Source organism: Eurosta solidaginis, chromosome 1 (genome assembly GCF_040869045.1).
Source record: "Eurosta solidaginis isolate ZX-2024a chromosome 1, ASM4086904v1, whole genome shotgun sequence".
Lineage (NCBI taxonomy): Eukaryota > Metazoa > Arthropoda > Insecta > Diptera > Tephritidae > Eurosta > Eurosta solidaginis.
In genome coordinates, this window is record NC_090319.1 from 337,192,104 (window position 1) to 337,210,390 (window position 18,287).

Genomic DNA, 18,287 nt, shown 5'->3' on the forward strand with positions numbered 1-18,287 from the left:
CTTTTTATTCCACTCTCCACCCTACACCTTCTCATTCGTTTTACCACTCCCACTATCACACCAACTTCCATTCCGACTCCCACTCAAACTTCCACTTCAACTCCCACCCCGATTCCCGCTCCCATTCCAACTCCAATCCCCAATACTCACACTCTCCCGACTCCGACTTCTAGTTCCACTCCAACATTCACTTCCACACTTACGGTTCCGACTACTCCAACTGCCAACCCCGCACTCACTCTATCCACATCCTCAGTTACATAACCACTGCTACTACCATTCCCAGCCCTATTTCATCCACTCCTGCTCCAGATCCTTATACAACTCTTCCTTTTTTAAGAAACTTAAACTATATAGGATGAATTCATTCACATATATGTGCAGTAGGAAAGATTCCATTTCGAAATTTTTCAAGCCCATGATAATCTTTAGTAAATTTTCAGTACATGCCTAAAATTTGTTACTATCCGTCTATCCGCTTACGATGCAATTCGTTATATACTTATGTATATGTAGGTGAAAATTCCCATTTGTATGATGGAGGCCCCTTCTTTTCCTCTTCTCCTTAAAGCGATTAGAAGACTCCCCCAATGTTTTGGGGAATTTTACCGATACTGGTAGTCGTTTTTCTTGATCTGGTACGTTCCGGAAAATAACACCATTAAGGTACTAGACAGCACATCTTGAAATAGACTTGATATGATCACGCTCAATTTCCTAGCTCATCCAACCCCCTACTTCCGTGATAAAACTACGGCGCCAATGGCTCACCTACTACATAAACAAGAATCTCCACGGGTAGGTGAGGTTGACAATTGAGTTATCTGAGCCATCTATTTTCTTATCATTCTGTTCATCAATTTCTGTGAGATGAGTTCCAAATTTGTGCCTCAGTATTGCAATTGATTTTTCGTTTCATCGAAAATGTAATCAGATGTCTATATTAAGCGGAGTTCGGACGCCTCGCAATCGTAATCGAAGCTCCGTAACATTCCTACTACTGGCCACCACATTTACGATTTATAAGGCTTAAACAGCAATTCAATAGTTTCAAGCTGAATTTATTTTATAGTTGGTAGCAAACTCTTTACTTTAGGTTTTGGCTTAGCAATAAAAGTATACGGTTTCACGAAAACAAGTTAAAAAGCTGGATAAGTGTAACCTTATTCTTTTGGGTTTGTTCATTATATTGGAGCGTTTTTCCGCCATTCATTTCATTCCAATACACATAAGAATGCAATGTATTCCTCTTACCGGCAGAAGAAAATAAGACTGTATATAAGCTGTATCCAGATATAACTAAATGGAAGCTGTCCAAAGTTTGAACTTCGGCGATTTCTAACTAAGTCGGTACACCAAATATTGATCTCAGACATTCTATGCAACAGCTATCATGTGAGTTGTAATGACTTGTCACTCACCGCCCGCACTATAATGCCCACTGTATCATATCATATGTCACTGTATAAGTAAATTATATGCTTCACTAACATTAAATATACCTCCATTTCACACTTTGTATGGCCATTTGTCGCGTCTTTTTGACGAAATGAATAAAAAACTAAGTTGCATTATTTGAAGATGCACAACGAGCGCATAAAAATGTCTGGACAACTAAGTAGATGACGATAAAGCTGAAAGAGCTTTGTTATGTTTACACTAGTACTTTATTTGCTGGCACATTAACAAGTGACTGCCTTGAAGGAAATACGAAAAAAATTTACGTGGTATATAAATTTTGCATTGATGCATCAAATTATTTTCACAACCACAGAACTGAAACATTTAAGAAGAGGTCCAAAGCTGTTAAAAATGTAGTTGAGCTCACCGGATCAAGACTTATTCCTGGCACCCTCATTTACTTGGTATCGCTACATAGAAAGTGACTTTGTATTTGATTTTGCTAAAGATCGTGATGTAGTATAGTATATGATATGGATTATATTCTTTGCCTAGAGAAAATATTTTAAATAGGTTATGAGACAAAAGAGTCTAAATTGGAAAAGAAATTTGAAAGCGGTAATTTTTTCATAACGGCAATATTCCGTATATATTTAAAGCAGTGGTGAACAACGCCAAACAAACGCAACATTGAGCGTAAAGGGCCAATTAATGGTGATTTATCCATAACCAGATAATACAGCTGATAGAACCAACCTTATGGAAATCAATGTAATCGATTAATGGTGCCATACCATAACCATACCATAGCCAATCAGTTGGTTTTTGGTTTCTCGCCATATCGATAACCTAAAAATATTTGAGTTGGTGAATTTATAAACTTTTTGTATATTTTATTTATTGTTTTGGATAAGTTTTGACTAAGAGACTTATTGTTTGTGGAATATAATTGTAATTTCCTTTTTATGAAAATGTCAGCTGTTTAAGTTTATGGCACCATTAATCGATCACAATGGACATGGTTATTTATATGGGTATGGTTACGACTATGGCGTTAGGGTTAAGGAAGTTTAACTGGCCCTTAAAGAGCTTAAGCATATGATGTTAGCCGCTTTAAGTACAGGCGAAAACTGATTTACTGGTAAATCTGAGTCAAAGCGCTCAAACGATATGTTTATGTATGCAAATTTATATAAACACGCTTAACAAATCACTTAGGGGCACCTGTGATTTCAATAGAGAATAAGGTATGTGGAGTTATTTGTGTGCTGGTGGGTCAAGAAGGTGGCTATATGAAATAGCGCTTGTCTCACTCTGGAACTGGAATAGTCTAAATAGAGATCGACATTGGACGAGTTTAGAGTGGTCACCGGAGAAAAACTTTTGATACACTCTGGAACCTTTGTGAAGGCACTGAAGAAGAAGATTGATGAAGAGCATTGCGTTTAGAAATTTAGTGGGCTAGAAACCCAGATGCAATTTGTAAGACGTTTTTAAAAGAAACCACAAAAACTCAAATTATGGAGAATTTGTGAAGCAAATGACTGCAAACTTCGGTAAATATAAAGTTTGATGAGCATTAAACTACATTTCCGTGAATTCGCATTAGGACTGCTTTGCTAATAAGTTGGAAGCAGTAATTTATGCGCAAGGCGAAAAACTTCACTAGGAAAGGGACGGATAGTCGCTGGCAGGGATGGTGAAACAAAAGAATTTTGGTGTACTGCTGTTGGCTATTAAAGCGAGATGTTGGCTGTTAAAGCAATATCGAAGCTCACCATAGATTGAATGAGTCCCTAGTGTTACCCAACAAATTTCATCGGAACAACCAAGCTGAAAAACCGTATCCAAACCCTGGACCTATATAACATATATTCCATCTCTTAGCAAATACTAGAACTATCGAGGACATATTGCTTTGTTTTGTTTTTTTGTTATACACACATCTGCTGTTATATGTTGTTATAGATTTTAAAGCTTTTCCAGTCCTCCTGGCTGGAGTCATAGCCTTACAAGCGTAAGGCACGAACGTAGAACTCGATTCGTATCCTTCTTTAATCCGCCCTTCCTACACCTGCTTTCACTGACGGTGTGCCATTTAAAAGCATACGACGTATCGTCCAGTAAGAATATTCATTGTGAGCCAAATGTCCTGTCTTTAAGATCTGCACATTATATTCGACACTTTGCAGCCTCGTGGTTGGGTCCACTCCTTTCCTGGTTGGTCCACCTTGTGCAGCTATAGAAATCTTTTATTGTTAGCGCCCAAAAAAAAGGAAAATAATTAAGTAATTGCCTATCATTGTCAGTTAACTCAACGATCGATTGTAAAAATAATGAAGGACAACGCTGATTTGAACAATGGGTCAATTGAACAGAAATTTCTGTAAATTTTTATAGTTTACAAACTGTTGATTCTGAGATGACCGCTTTAACAGTCAAATCAGTAAAAAAAATTCATCACACGTAACCTATAGATCTGTTAACTTTACAATAAAAGTGGTTAAACTAACAGAATTCTGTCACCATTTGAACAACAATGAAAGCTGTGATATTACAGAGATTTCTGTGGCAGCACAGTCATGAAACAAATTTTTCTTTAAAATGGGCTGATGCATTTGCAGAATATTGTCAGTTGTTAGCTGTTGGAAATCAGTCAGATTGATTGAGAATTTGTGATTTTTACCATGTATTGCCAACTTGAGATCAGCAGGTCCTATTCTGTAAAGAACCTCGATTGAAATGACCATAATGAGTTCAGCTTTAGCGAATATCTATAAATTCAACAACAACAACAAACCTGATTTGTTGATTTTACTAACATCATTTCTGTCAGAGTACGGATTGTTATGTCATTCTAAAACATTTGTTACCTCGAAGCTTGTTTCGTTTGCTTCTAAGATGGTAATTTACCTTATGTTACAAGGTTAAGCATAGGACTATCAAAGGGATCATCTTTCTACTTGAACTATCCTTTTTTTATATTTTGAGTACAGTAGTAATTTTAAAAGTGCTCGTATTTTCGGCACCTTTTTCTTTATTCGCTTAGTAAAGCATGGCTACTTTTCCCTTTGGGTATTCTGCAAAAACATATTCACATTTCACCTCAGAGGCATATGCATATGCTGCCTTGCATATGCTTACATACGTAGCATATGAGTATAAATTTGAAAATTGTATATATTTTCTAGTGTTACTGAACATGTTCCATCATCTGCAAGTCAATGTTATGTATTATTCTTTCAGACGGAAAAATTCGACACATATGTTGCAAATGGCCAAAAGAATTTGTATGCTCGAGCGCTTACAAAGTTTGTAATGCAAACACGCGCTTGCATATGGAATTGTGCATTTGTACAATACTCACACATAATATAAATCGTTTCATTCTAAAGCTAAGCGAAAAGTTGCAAAACTTTATGACAAGAATCATTTTAGAGAAATATAAGTGTTTATTGCTGTCAGCAGGAAATTGAAAAAATATGAAAAACAAATCAGAGTCGCCGATTGTGTGCATATAAACAAAGATATATCACAGGACTAAGTTCGATCAGATATAATATTTTAACATTTTGAATTTTATTTATTTATATATAATTTAAGATTTATTATTATTTTTTGTCCTATATTTTTACACTTTTTATTTATTTGGGTTTTTTTGTTTTTATTACATATAAGGGTTTGCAAGAAGCCGGTGTGAATGTGTCAGCTGCCACTGTTATACAACTAAAGGTAAGAGCAACGGCATGCTTGCGAAATCACACCCACATAAATACACACACGTATGTACATATGTATGTATGTATCTGCAACCACTCACCCATATACAAATATTTCTTACAACTAGTTTCATAAACTAGAAACTCTTTAAGCAGAGTGCATAAAGCAAAGTTCACTTCAAATCTGTTCACACTGTAAATCGAAAAAAAAAAACAGAACAAATAAAAATAGAAGAGAGCTAAATAAATAACACTAAAATGAAATAAAATAAAACAAAAAAATAAAATAAAATAAACTGAAATGTAATTAAACTAAATAAAATAAAATAAAAATAATGTTATAAATTTAAACTACGTTAAATTAAATAAACTAAAATTAATTTAAATTAAATTAAATAAAATGAAAATAAATTCAAAAGAATGAAAATGAACGGCCTATACAATAATTTTAATGACAATTTTTTTTCTGTAATTAAAAAATTGTTGGACAAGAAAAATATTTCCATCTTCTATTTAAAATTAAAAAATAATTTTAAAATACAAAGAACTAATATAGTATAAAATAAAATAAATAATATAAAATAAAATAAAGTAAAGTAAAATAAAATAAAATATTATAAAATCTAATAAAATAAAAAATTAAATTAAAAAATGAAATAAGATAAAGTAAAAGAATATGAAATAAAACAAAACAAAATAAAATAAATAAATAATAAGAAAAAATTAAATAAATGAAGAAATTAAATAATATGAAATAAATTTAAAAAATTAATATTAATATTTATCTAAATTTGAAAAATTGTATTTTGTTTTTGGAATAGTAAGTAGAAAATTGTTCAGACAACCTGCCATAGCTGCGCAGATAGATCCATTTCGAAGGGTGCTAAGCCTTCATCATCAGTACGCTTTAAGCATGCTGCGCTAACCATTTAGCTATACAGCGGTGGTTTATTTGACTGGCGAATTTGCTACTTCTATTCCTTTTTACCAACTATATTTATTCAGTGTTGCGCCATCTGGTGCAAATCACTGATAATGCTGGATTTTTGTTTATTGTCAATTACTTTGTTTGACATTCCCAAGTACTCCTGGTTTATTAACATTTTTTTTTTTTTGTTTTTATCGGCCTATTGATAAATGATTCAAGGTTCGATTCGAGCTCAAGCCCAGAACAATAATTTTTTTTTTAATGGTAATTATTGTTATTTTTTAATTTTTCTAAATTTGAAAAATTGTATTTTGTTTTTGGAATAGTAATGATAATTATCATTAGAAAAAAAAATTATTGTTCTGGCCTTGAGCTCGATTCGAACCTTGAATGATTTATCAATAGGCCGATAAAAACAAAAACAATTGTTAATAAACCATGATCACTTGCTCATATAAAACAAAATAAAATAATATAATATAAAACCAAATATAATAAAATAAACAATTTTATCATTATTATTATTATGACACACTTTTTCTTAAATGAAAAAATGTTTAAATTAGAATCGTTTTTGCAACAGATGTCGCAGCGCTGTGAAAATTAATTGGCAAGAAACAGGATAGAAGAAGAAATAAAGAAGACAAACAAACAACCGCTAAGATAGCTGAGTGATTATAGCAGCGGCGCACAGTGGAACGAAATTGAAAATTTGGGACTTAGGACTTTAAATGTGCATTTTCGTATTCTGTGATCTTTTTACATAATTTATTGTTATATAAAATTTTTTTCGTAAAACCTAATTTAAAAAAGTTATGACACTTTTAGTAACCGGGTTTCATTTCGACCTACCCTAACGAGCATATTTGTATATCTAGGTATTTTTTCCAATTTCCAGCAATTGTGGCTTCACTAAAATAATTTGAACTATTCAGACTGGTTTATTAGTAGACGTGGTAAAGCAAGGGCACGGTACAACGAATGATGGAAATACCGCTAGACGTTTTTCGTTGACATTAAAACTACCGCCTCTATAACTGGTGTTAGTGAAAATTTCATTCAAAGATTCTCTATAATATTAGGGGCACATGAAAGTGTCCAATAAATGTACAAAAGTTCAACATGTACGCCAGAGAAACCATACGAGTTTACGTCGAACTATATGAATGGTATTACATGTCTTCATATGTACATAAAATTTTAGAAACGGAGCTTCAATAATATAGCATTTTGGTTCCATTCCTATCGGAAAGTTGTCCGAAGAAGCCGCTGAATCCAGAAATAAAGATTTTAGAGCATATCGTCGAGACCATGCAAGAAAAATTAGCCACAAAGCCACAAATGAGGACATTTTAAATAATTTGTTAGCTACTTCTGACCCATTTATTTCATCGAGGAGATCGAAATTAACTAGTAAGCATGAGGAAATATCCGAAGAAGTGAAATCTCGACTACTCCTACCGAAAAACCGCGGCTATGCTAAGGAAAACTAAATATTTTAGTTTCTCAATTTTAATTGGGTACGAATATACATACTAGATATGAAACGTAAGATTTACTTAAATAATAAAAATTGTTTTTTTTTTAGTTTTTTTTTTTTGGTCATATACATATATGTATATTTGGAGATTTCATGGGCTTTTGACCGATAGAATAATTTTTGCTTTTAATTAATCTTTTGGTACTAACGAACAAGCTGGAATAGTAAGCATCATATAAACAAAAAAAAAAATAAAAAATTAAAGAACAAACTGGAAGAGCTAAATTTTTTATTTGAACCTTTATTGTATTGTTAAAAGTAAATTCAATATAAAAAAATTAAATGCATAATATGAATTATCTGATATTTTTGTTTTTAAATATTACTCAGAATTAAAAAGTGATTCGCAATACTAACATTAAAAACAAAAAAAACAAAAACAAAAAAAAAACTAAAAATATTTTTGTTTTTAAATATTACCCAGAACTAAAAAGTGATTCGCAATACTAAATTAAAAAAAAAAAAACAAAAAAAAAACAACAAATAACAAAAAAAATATTTTTGTTTTTAAATTCTACCCAAAATTAAAAAGTGATTCGCAATACTAAAAAAAAAACAAAAAAGAAAAAAAGAAAAAACGCAAACCTTTTCGAACCATGAAACTGAGTACATTGCATAGTATATAACCCTGACTATATAAATAAATTAATGAAGTTTTGACGAATTGTGAGGAAAATGAGTTAACGGTAAAAATGTGATTTTTCCCAGACATTAAATTTTTTATTTGCTATAACTTTTTTGTTTAAGACTTTATGAAAAAATACTCATATATAAAAACGTCATGTGATGAGACTTAAAATCGATCCCCATCAAAGTTTTTGTGTTATTAACTAATATTTTTTTCATTTCCCTAAGTCCACTGAAAGCCAAATACAGCCCACTGTGCGGCGCCTAAACGTTGCCGTTGAAAAAAGGGATCTATTCAATAAACTTTGGAATTTGTCTAAATTTTTTATTTCTTCTATTCTTATATAAAAATTTTTTTGTTTAAGGAATGAAATGAAATGAAATAAAATAATATAAAATAAATTAAAATAAAATAAAATAAAATAAAATAAAATAAAATAAAATAAAATAAGATAAAATAAAATAAAACAAAATAAAATAAAATAAAATAAAACAAAATAAAATAAATTGAAACAAAACAAAGTAAATTAAAATAAAAAAGTTGAAATAAAATGAAAAAATTTAAAATAATTTAAAATTAAAAAAAAAATGTAACTTGTATTGCACATTATTGCCTTCAAACTAAAACGTTTTCCTAGCGGAATATTTTTTGTAGTTTGTGGTTTCATTCTTTATGAACAGCGCCCAAATGAAAACGCATTTACATATCAACAGCACATTCCACATGCATAGTTATGTGTGAAAAATTGTATGCCATTTGGTCACTTGACAATTTTATAATGCTGTCATAAAATAGCAAACCGTAAATATGCAAAGAAATTCATTAGAAATTCAAAATCATATAAAATGTACGAAGGTGACGCTACTACACGTTACAAGAAAGAATAAAAACTCAACCCTAACAAAGATTTTAGTGGGATACTAAAGATTTTTTAGTTGATTTATATATATTTTTTTTATTTTTCTTTTATTCCAAAGATACTAAATTTAACTGTGTGCTTTTTATATATGTTTTTTTTTTTTTTAACTTTTGCATGTGCATGTTTTGTGGGTTTTTCGTTTTTCGTTCTTATAATAACTGAATTTAAAAAAATATATATACAAGATTAATACTAATTCAGTTCTTTTAATTTCGCACCTTGCTCACATTAGGGTGAACCTGGTGAACCGGGTCCACCTGGACCACCGGGACCGCCTGGTGAGCCTGGCTCACCTGGAAAGAATGGAGAACGTGGTCCACCTGGCGAAACTGGTCCAGCAGGACCTGTGGGGCCACCTGGAGAACCTGGCACAATTGGACCACCTGGAACGCCGGGCGTACTAGGACCTAAGGTGAGTAATGAGTATTAAATTGTATGTGTAATGCTCACCAATAGTTAAAAAAAAGCCATTAATATTGACAAACATACATACGGAGAGAGACACGAACATAAATGAGAACGGTATCTTACGAAATTTTGTACAAAAAGTGTTTTTACACTTAAGAGCGATGAGAGTCCATATGAATCTGTATATTTAGATACATACTTAGAAATGCAGTTTATAAAAAGCGTATAAATTCTGTAGAAATCGATACAAAATTATGAACAGCACATTGCTAGCTTAGAGTAGTGGCGTGCAAACGAAGCACATTTGCACTATGTCGTTAGCGTGCAATTCTGTGCGGTTTTTGTGCCAGGTAAAGGGGGATCGTAAAGTCTTAGCGTGTTAACCTGCTAGGTACAACTTCTGTTAAAAATTACTTTTTGATACAGTTTTATAGAGCAGAAAATACGGCCGCAAACAGTCAAAACAAATATAATGGTTATTGACACAGATCGTCTTTGCTTTACTTCCTATGATGTCAATAAGAAACTGAAGTAGTTTTTTGATTTCCAATGAAAAGTTTTTCTAGATATTTATACTTTTTACGGTTTATTAAAGAATTAAAAAAATGTCGAGTAAAAGGGTGTACAAGTCCCGTCCGATTCGAATCTAATCAAATTATTAGACTCGATTTGATCTTCCAGTCGAATATCGAATAGTTCCAACGAACAATTTGAAGAATTTAAATCTTAAAATTACTATTTTATTGTAGTAATCGGGTAAAATAGAATGAAATGAAAATATTATTTGTTTAAAGTTGATTTTTACATTTATTTATAATATTTCGAGCAATAAAGATAATTATAAACTAATAAACGTTTCTTATTGGAAACTTATTTTTAAGTCCATTTGTTACTCTGTTTGCATAGAACAACGTTACAATATATACAATTTCTACATAATAATATTCAATTGAATATAATTAGTTAAATATTTATTCGAATATTCCGAACTATTCGAGCTATTCGAAAAATTCGCACTATTCGTATCTTCAGTTCGAATCTCGAATCGAATATTTCGATTAGATTCGCATCGAATAATTCAAAATTTCGAATATTCGCACACGCCTAGTAAAAATATTAAAAAAAAAAAAAAAAAATAGGAGAACCTTAAGAGAATTTTACATTTTAAAAAGAGCATGTGAAAACCAAGTCTCAGTTTTCTGAACTTTGATCTAGGTTTCAGTAAGCAAGACGTAACATACATATTTTAAACGAATTGTCCAAATAACATGACCCGTGACACACCTACCATTATTTAAACTCGTGAAGCAATAATACCGTTTATAGTCTCAGTTATCAGTTTCTAACTCACCCGCAATTTTTTTACTTTTTTATCTTAAACTGAATTTTGGTTTTAAGTCCATAACTCATAGGCTAGTTATTTAAAAATTTCAGGATTCCGAATTTCGTTACATTTTTTCACCAACTTGCATTTTCGCCGAGCTTTAAGCTTTGTTCTATGTTTCAGGTATCGATTTCATCAAATGTTGCATCGAGTTTGGAAAGTTCTATGTTTACAGCGTCCAGCTTAGTGTGAAGTTACTTAGAATTCGATTGCAGAGTTTCATCGATTTCTAAGAAGTTTTCTCAATATATAGGCTCCTACATACTCTTGAGGAACTTTTAAGACAACAATATTTTTTATGATTTATCGGCGAACACTTATACTCTTCTGAAAATACTTTCCGATAATTATAGTACAGTTCTTGATAAAAAAATGTATGGGTCTAGCGAGTATATTATTATTATAAATAAGCTTCGCTGCACTGCAACCTTTATTTAGATCTATTTTTCATGACCTTTCAGCCTATAGCTCCATATGGTGGCTTTTAATGTTTTAAAGTACCTCTGCGGGCTTTTTACTCCATATCACGAAGTGATAAGAGTCACGCCACCTTGATGGTAGAGTTTCTGATTTGCTAGAGCGGCGCAGTCGCGGCGTTTCATCCGCCAGCTTAAAAAAGCGACAGGCTTGTGTATCGCATAGATTTAACTTACCTAGGCGAAATGTTGTTGTTGTAGCGATAAGGACACTCCCCGAAGGCCTTGGGGAGTGTTATCGATGTTGATGGTCCTTTGCCGAATGCAGATCCGGTACGTTCCGGTACCAAGCCTGACCATCTCGTGAACGATTTACTTAGGTAAAATCGTAGACTGCTGTATTCTGTATAGCACCCAGAGAAATTTCGTAGGTCAACTCTTTTTAAATGAATGAGCTTGTCGGATGCACGCGTTGATAGGAATATAAGCAACTCGGCCTGCATTTGCCCTAACCATTCAATCCAATTTCGTCTGAACTTATTTGTTTCCCACATACTTATATTCTCCCTAGTGTGTGCCTTTGTAAGTCCACAGATGGGCTCTGGACAATAGAATGATTCCAAAGCACCCTGCTTGGCTTTGTAGTCTGCCTGTCCTATTCCAGATACCCGAAAACGCATTCTGGTTCCAACATCATTTAGGACTCCATTGAATTTATCCACTAGCTTAATAGTAATTGCGCAAGACTGCTAGGCACGCTGCCTGGCTGTCTGACGTGATGAGGATACTTCTCGACTAAGATGGATAACTATTATAAGATGGATGAGTTTGGCCGATTACCTAGCCGAATTTGAAAATACTTCCTACTAGGTGACAACCGCAGCCAAAGCTCAGATATCGGTTTGACTCTAGTACGCATGGCTGTTATGAATTGGACGGTAGGGCGTTTTGTTTTTATTGCTCGTTAGCCCCGACGCAAATCAAGGTTTAGTGAAAAAAAAGTTACTCAAAATATTTAAATAATATGTTATCAAGGATAATATTACAAAACACTTTAAACTAAAACATACTATATCCTTTAATAGTACACGGTGATGCAACAGCCGCGACCGGATCCATACGATTTCATTAGATTCATAACCATTTTTTAGTTTGAATGATGGTGGCGGCAAAAACTTTTGTTTTCCTTAATTAACATTTTTGTATTTATTTATTTGCATTTATAGAAATAACCCCTTTTATCCTATCAAAACGGATATTTATGTGTCTACACTCAACCCAAGGTACCCATTTTTTAAATAGACACCGCATATAATAGGCACATTTGTATGACAGAGCGGCAGATATTTGTGACTATAGTGAAATTACTCAGAATGTGATATGTGTGGTCTCTTGGCGATGTACGTTGCTGACTTCTTCATTGACTGGCTAACTTGGCTGTGTCACAATCTGCTCTGTCACAATACTTATCATATGATTTTGGTACCTTTGTATGTATGTATGTTGACGTTTGTTTATTTCACACTTAATTCCTTTCTTAAGTGCATGTCCTCTAAGACCTTACAAATACCTTCGTGTGTGCCTTTTCAAAGATTTATTTATATACATACATACTAACTTCCTTATCTATGTTATTGTTTTTCTCCTTTGTTTTTAATGTGAATGTTTATTTTTATTATCCCTTGTAGGGTGACAAGGGCGACCGCGGCGATCGAGGCCTTACCACGACTATTAAAGGTGACGAATTTCCCACTGGTATTATTGAAGGGCCACCAGGTCCACCTGGACCACCTGGTAAGTATGTTACAACAAAGCATTTGTAACCTAATCAATTGCCTATACAAACTACTTAGCAAGCATTATGAACACACAAATAGAGAGCAGTGTTGCCAGCCTTTGGTGATAATGCCAAAATTAAGTATGAAACTCTAGAACAGTTGGTTTTTAGAGAGATATTTTTTAGGGGTTTTTATGGCAAATTTTATTGTATTGTGTTGATTCATGGCAATCGAAAATATGCAAGGGTGGGGTGGTGTGCTGGGGCGTTATCTCCTAGATCGTGTACCTTAAGATGATAAATGTAGCGCATCCCAAGGGAGAGGGACTAAATTCGTGTAAAGGCATTCACTGGCCTGGTTGCAGCAGTAATTTGGTAGCAGAAAGTCCTACTTTTCGACTAGAGTACTTTCGGGGCCAGAGTGTTGCCATCATAACCTTTGGCTTTGGGCTTTCATTCGTTACCGTATGTTGCACTACAGCTCACCAATAAACTTCCTTCGATATTCCTCGTTAGCATCACCGAAAATTCAGAAATTATCCGGATAAATTTTTCACTGGAATTCCATTTGTTGTCCGTAAAATGTTTAGACTCATGTTGTTTCTTCTTCTAATGTTAGCTTAGGTAATCCTATATTTATATGACGGCTCCCTTGCACCAGGAGTCCTCACGTTTAGTGTACCTGAGTGGCCTCTCTTTCACGTTGTACCGAAATCACGAGCGAGTACGTATGATCAAGGTTTGAAGATGACCGCGCGAACTTATTACCATCCCAAATTGAAGAGAAACGCCTTGGGTCAAAGTCTAGTGAAAGTCAAAAAAGCGAGAACCAGGTTGTCTTTTGCCTTTTCTTTTAGCGATGAGGTGACTCCCCGTAGGGTTTGCGCAATTTTATCGATGTTGATATTCCTTTGACGGATATTGTTCCGGAATATAATACTTATGAGACACTAGCCCGAAGATTGAGAGGGTTCCGCTACACAACGCTAAAGGCTTCACAGAGCTCAAAGCTCTGCATAAGCGGTGATATTGTCTTTACGATCACTAAACTCTCTGACAAATGACTCAGGCCTGCCAAAATACTGCTCTCAGAATCGCCACGGGCTGTCTTCTTATGTCCCCAGAACACCATCTGCATAATGAGGCGAGAATACTCCCCATCAGGGAGAGAAATGAGATGCTGACCAAACAGTTTCTGTTGAATACCCAGAAACCTGGGCATCCCAACAGACATCTGATTGACGAACCAGCACCGCCTAGGGGCCTAAGGAGTCATCTCCGTAAGCATTTTGAGGAAATACGGCACCTGAGAACCCAGCCGTATGAAGCGGAAAAACACAAGCAGGTCCTTGGTGAACTCCATAGACAGGCGTCGGACCTTTATGTCGGGAATTGCCCGGTGAATCCAGTACTTGAAGAAAAATATCCAGAACTCGCAGAAGAGGAACGCATACTCCCCAGGGAAACGCGTGTCACTCTTGCTCAACTTCGTTCTGGATACTGTAACAGGTTAAACTCTTACCTATCCAGAATCAACCCCGACATACAAAATGTATGCCCTGCTTGCAATGTGTCCCCACATGACACCAACCATCTCTTTAATTGTAATGTGGAACCAACGCCTCTAACACCCCTTTCCTTATGGTCCACCCCTGTTGAAACGGCAAGTTTCCTTGGACTCCCGTTAGAGGATATTGATGACAATTTGTGATCGGTCGCGGCTATTAGGTGGGGCGAGCATTGCTACAACAACAACAACAACAAATGACTCAGCGGTGATCACAGGCATGCGTATTAAGGAATCCGGTTTGGGATGAATTGAGTAAGCCAATTCGAATTGCAATTCTTACCAATTATTGCACGTCAAGCAATGCTTTCAAAAAGAACAACGCAGTGAATATACCCGTTCTGTTCAAAATGTCATCAACATGTTCACCGATGGCCTCAAGGCATATGGGAAGGAAGGAGTTGGAATCTTTCTAACGGATCTACGAATAGTGATTTATATTTACGTTCTAGAACTATGTTCTAACCTTATCAAATATTGTAAGATCTCTCATTCTCCTCTTTGCGTTAGGATAGAATACAGGTCATACATCGCGAATACAAAGTTGGTCAGTGAATGTCGCATATATCTAATTGAGATGTCCCTGTACCTCAGAATCAGTCGTGCTTTGTTAGGTTAGGTTAGGTTAGGTTCAACCGGCTGCCATTCACATCGGAACGGCACCCCTAGGCCTTTATAGTCCCATTGTGAAACCACACGGATTTGTTCCTACTCTCCTAATCAAACCACTTCGCTGACTTTGTGAAGCTCACTAAGCGTCGTGTATTTACCTCATGAAACGTTGCCTTTTTCAACCGAGCGCTGGATATTCGCAAAGTAGACGCCTAATAGTTTCAGGCTCTTCTTCTTTGCCGCAGCTTCTACAATAATCATTAAATGGAGCGACAATCCTTTAAGCATGCGGTCCAATACAAACGTGACCAGTGAGAAGACCTACAACTAAGGAAAGATCCCTCTTATGGAGGGTGAGAAGCTCTCGCGATCTCTTCTCCTTCCATTCCGGCCATGTGAATTTTGCCGTGTGGTATGTAACATGATGCTTCCACCTGGCTCCGGCTTCCATCAATAGAGCCTCATTTATCTTGCGTAGGTAACTGAACATAAAGATATTGCAAGCGACTGGTGGGTAGGTCAGAGCGGACGTCAGTTTTCGAGTGCCTAGTCTTACCAAGTGGGAGAGGTCTAGGCTCTTTCTGTGTTCCATTTGTAGAGCTGACAGTTCAATTTCTACTCAGCTTAAAGTCTATTAGCGTAGCTTAACCCAGGATAGTAAAAATGTGTAACGTTAAAATTGCTGAGGACATGAATTTTACTTAGGTTATTTTGACATTGTTGTGAGCGGAAAATTGTTCAACTGTTGGTAACATTGGCCTGCGCATATGTGGAAATCAACTTCTTACTTAGCATTATTGAGAAAGTGATACCAAACTCACGTAAATAAATAAATTGTTTGTGGATACCTATAATCTATCTATTGTTATTGTTGGCAGCTCAAGAATCAAATACTTTTTCTTCTCATAGCAGAGTTTTACCTTTTAATAATATCCCCTCTTTTCATTCGATAAATTGAACGTAATTCACGTGCTGTTTATTTGTTTTGAAAGGTATTTTTTGTTGTTGCTATTTGTTATGCTACATGCTGTTAGTCAATGTACACAACTACTATATAAATATATTTGTTTATATATGTAGGTATATCTAACCTTAAATCTATATGTCGTTTTTATTTGTTTTTGTGGTTGTGCACATCTTTAGCTGCTATGCCAACAGCATCAAAGTGACTGCCTACGAAGTACCTTTTGTAAACATTATTAAAAGGCAGGAAAAGTGCAATAACAAAATCACACTCATACACATTTTAGTGTGCTGTAGTTGTTGTTGCAATAGAGCAAATGGTGTTGGTTCTTTTAATTTATGGCCTGCTGTATGACACCGCAGCACACAGCAATGCAAAAAGAACAAAACTGAGTGCACAGTGGGTTGATAGTGAAAATCAGTTATTGTTGTTGTTTGACAGCTGAAAAATATTCCATAATATGTTTTTGGGGAATGGATTTTGAGGTGGCCGTACTGGGCTGCATTTGTTTCCTTTCTGTTTAAGACAGAAAAAGTCCCTGCATAAAATATTACGAATTGCTAAAAAAGCTAACTAATTCCGAAAAGCCAACTTGTTTTGGGACTGTAATTTTATGACCAGAAGTTAGGTAACAAGAAATGCAGATATAAAGGTATGTCCACACCGGTAACGAAATAGCAAAGTTGTATAACAATTGTTTTAAAACAATTGCAACATGTTATACAACCAAGTTATCTAATTCCTTTGATCTTTACCGACAACCCCTGGGTAACATGTAACCTTCTATAAAAACAGAAAAAAAGTTACACAACATCGTGTTATAAAACATTTTTCAGTTGAATTTTTAACAAGTTATATAAAATTGGTTATATAACTGTTTGTAATACGTTTTGTTACTGGTGTGGACGCACCTTAATTTTTCGGTCATTCCGATCATATTTTTTCAAAAAAAAAATAAACAGATAACAGTGTACGTTTTTTGGAAATTACCTTCTACCTGGCTTGTAGCGATTATTTAAGATTTCGACTTTTAAGATTTTCTTGAGCAAATGCTACTGATCTGTATCTCAACATAAAGATTCGCTTCATAGGCTTGCGGTTAAGCCATCAGAAAGGTACTTATGAGTACTCTGTATAGTGCTTCGTTAATAAGATATCTTACTATGTCTCCTCAAAGTCATTCACATAGCACTTCAAAAGCCTTCCCAGTGAGTGATCATAGCAAAATGTTTAGTCGGTAGTCTTCGTATCTTCATTATACTGCTTCTAGAATCTTTAAGGCGCCGTGGTGTGGTAGTAGTATGCTCCGCCTAACACACCGAAGATCGTGGGCTCAACCCCCGGAAGAAGCAACATAAAAAATTTGGAAACAAGTGTTTTCAATTATAAAAAAAGTTTTTCGAAGCGTGGTCGACCCTCGGCAGTGACTTGGCAAGCACTCTGAGTGTATTTCCCCCAATAAAAGCTTCTCAGTGAAAACTCATGTGCCTTGCAAATGCCGTTCGTAGTCGGCGTAAGGTTATCGCGCCTTGCATTTATTTTTTTATAGACTGTTTTAAGGAGTGAAGCAACGTTGAGGCGTCAATACCTGTACGGCGGCTCATATACTAGGAATGCTAGGAAGTTAATACACCCAGATACAGAATTTTTTAAATCGAACTAAACAGGTCTCAAACCTACGATTTTTCGTAAAAAAGATTTAACCATCGTTGACATTGATCGTTATCATTTCACGAATGTCTTGTTCTCTGTTGAGGCCTTTTTGTTTTCATTTCAAAATCCTATTGGCCTTTATTTGAGGCACTTGCATCATTGTTTGGAGGAAGGTGAGTTTTTCGGAGCATATATTTTTTTATAAAAAAGAAAGCTGTTTTATACCAAAAAATAACTTACTTGCCAAAAATACCAAAAAATATTTCTCAGATTGAAAAGTTATTCCACTTTGGTTATATAAATATTAACCGCAATATTAGCCGTGTTTTTTTAAACGCGTATACGTTTCGTTTGCGCGTGAAAAAAACGCC

General features: G+C 34.7%; 1 protein-coding gene across 14 annotated transcripts in view; it reads left to right on the forward strand.

Annotated features, from left to right (window-relative positions):
- The window catches only part of LOC137237910 (collagen alpha chain CG42342), a 506,444-nt gene that overhangs the window by 363,308 nt on the left and 124,849 nt on the right, over positions 1-18,287 (forward strand). For 11 of the 14 annotated variants that reach the window (XM_067762266.1, XM_067762268.1, XM_067762267.1 and 8 more), the window contains 3 exons: positions 5,080-5,133; positions 9,368-9,547; positions 13,032-13,137. In XM_067762266.1, coding sequence (XP_067618367.1) covers positions 5,080-5,133; positions 9,368-9,547; positions 13,032-13,137 — 340 coding nt within the window. The remainder of the gene's footprint in view (positions 1-5,079; positions 5,134-9,367; positions 9,548-13,031; positions 13,138-18,287) is intronic. The other 3 variants (XM_067762270.1, XM_067762271.1, XM_067762278.1) reach the window with 1 other exon arrangement.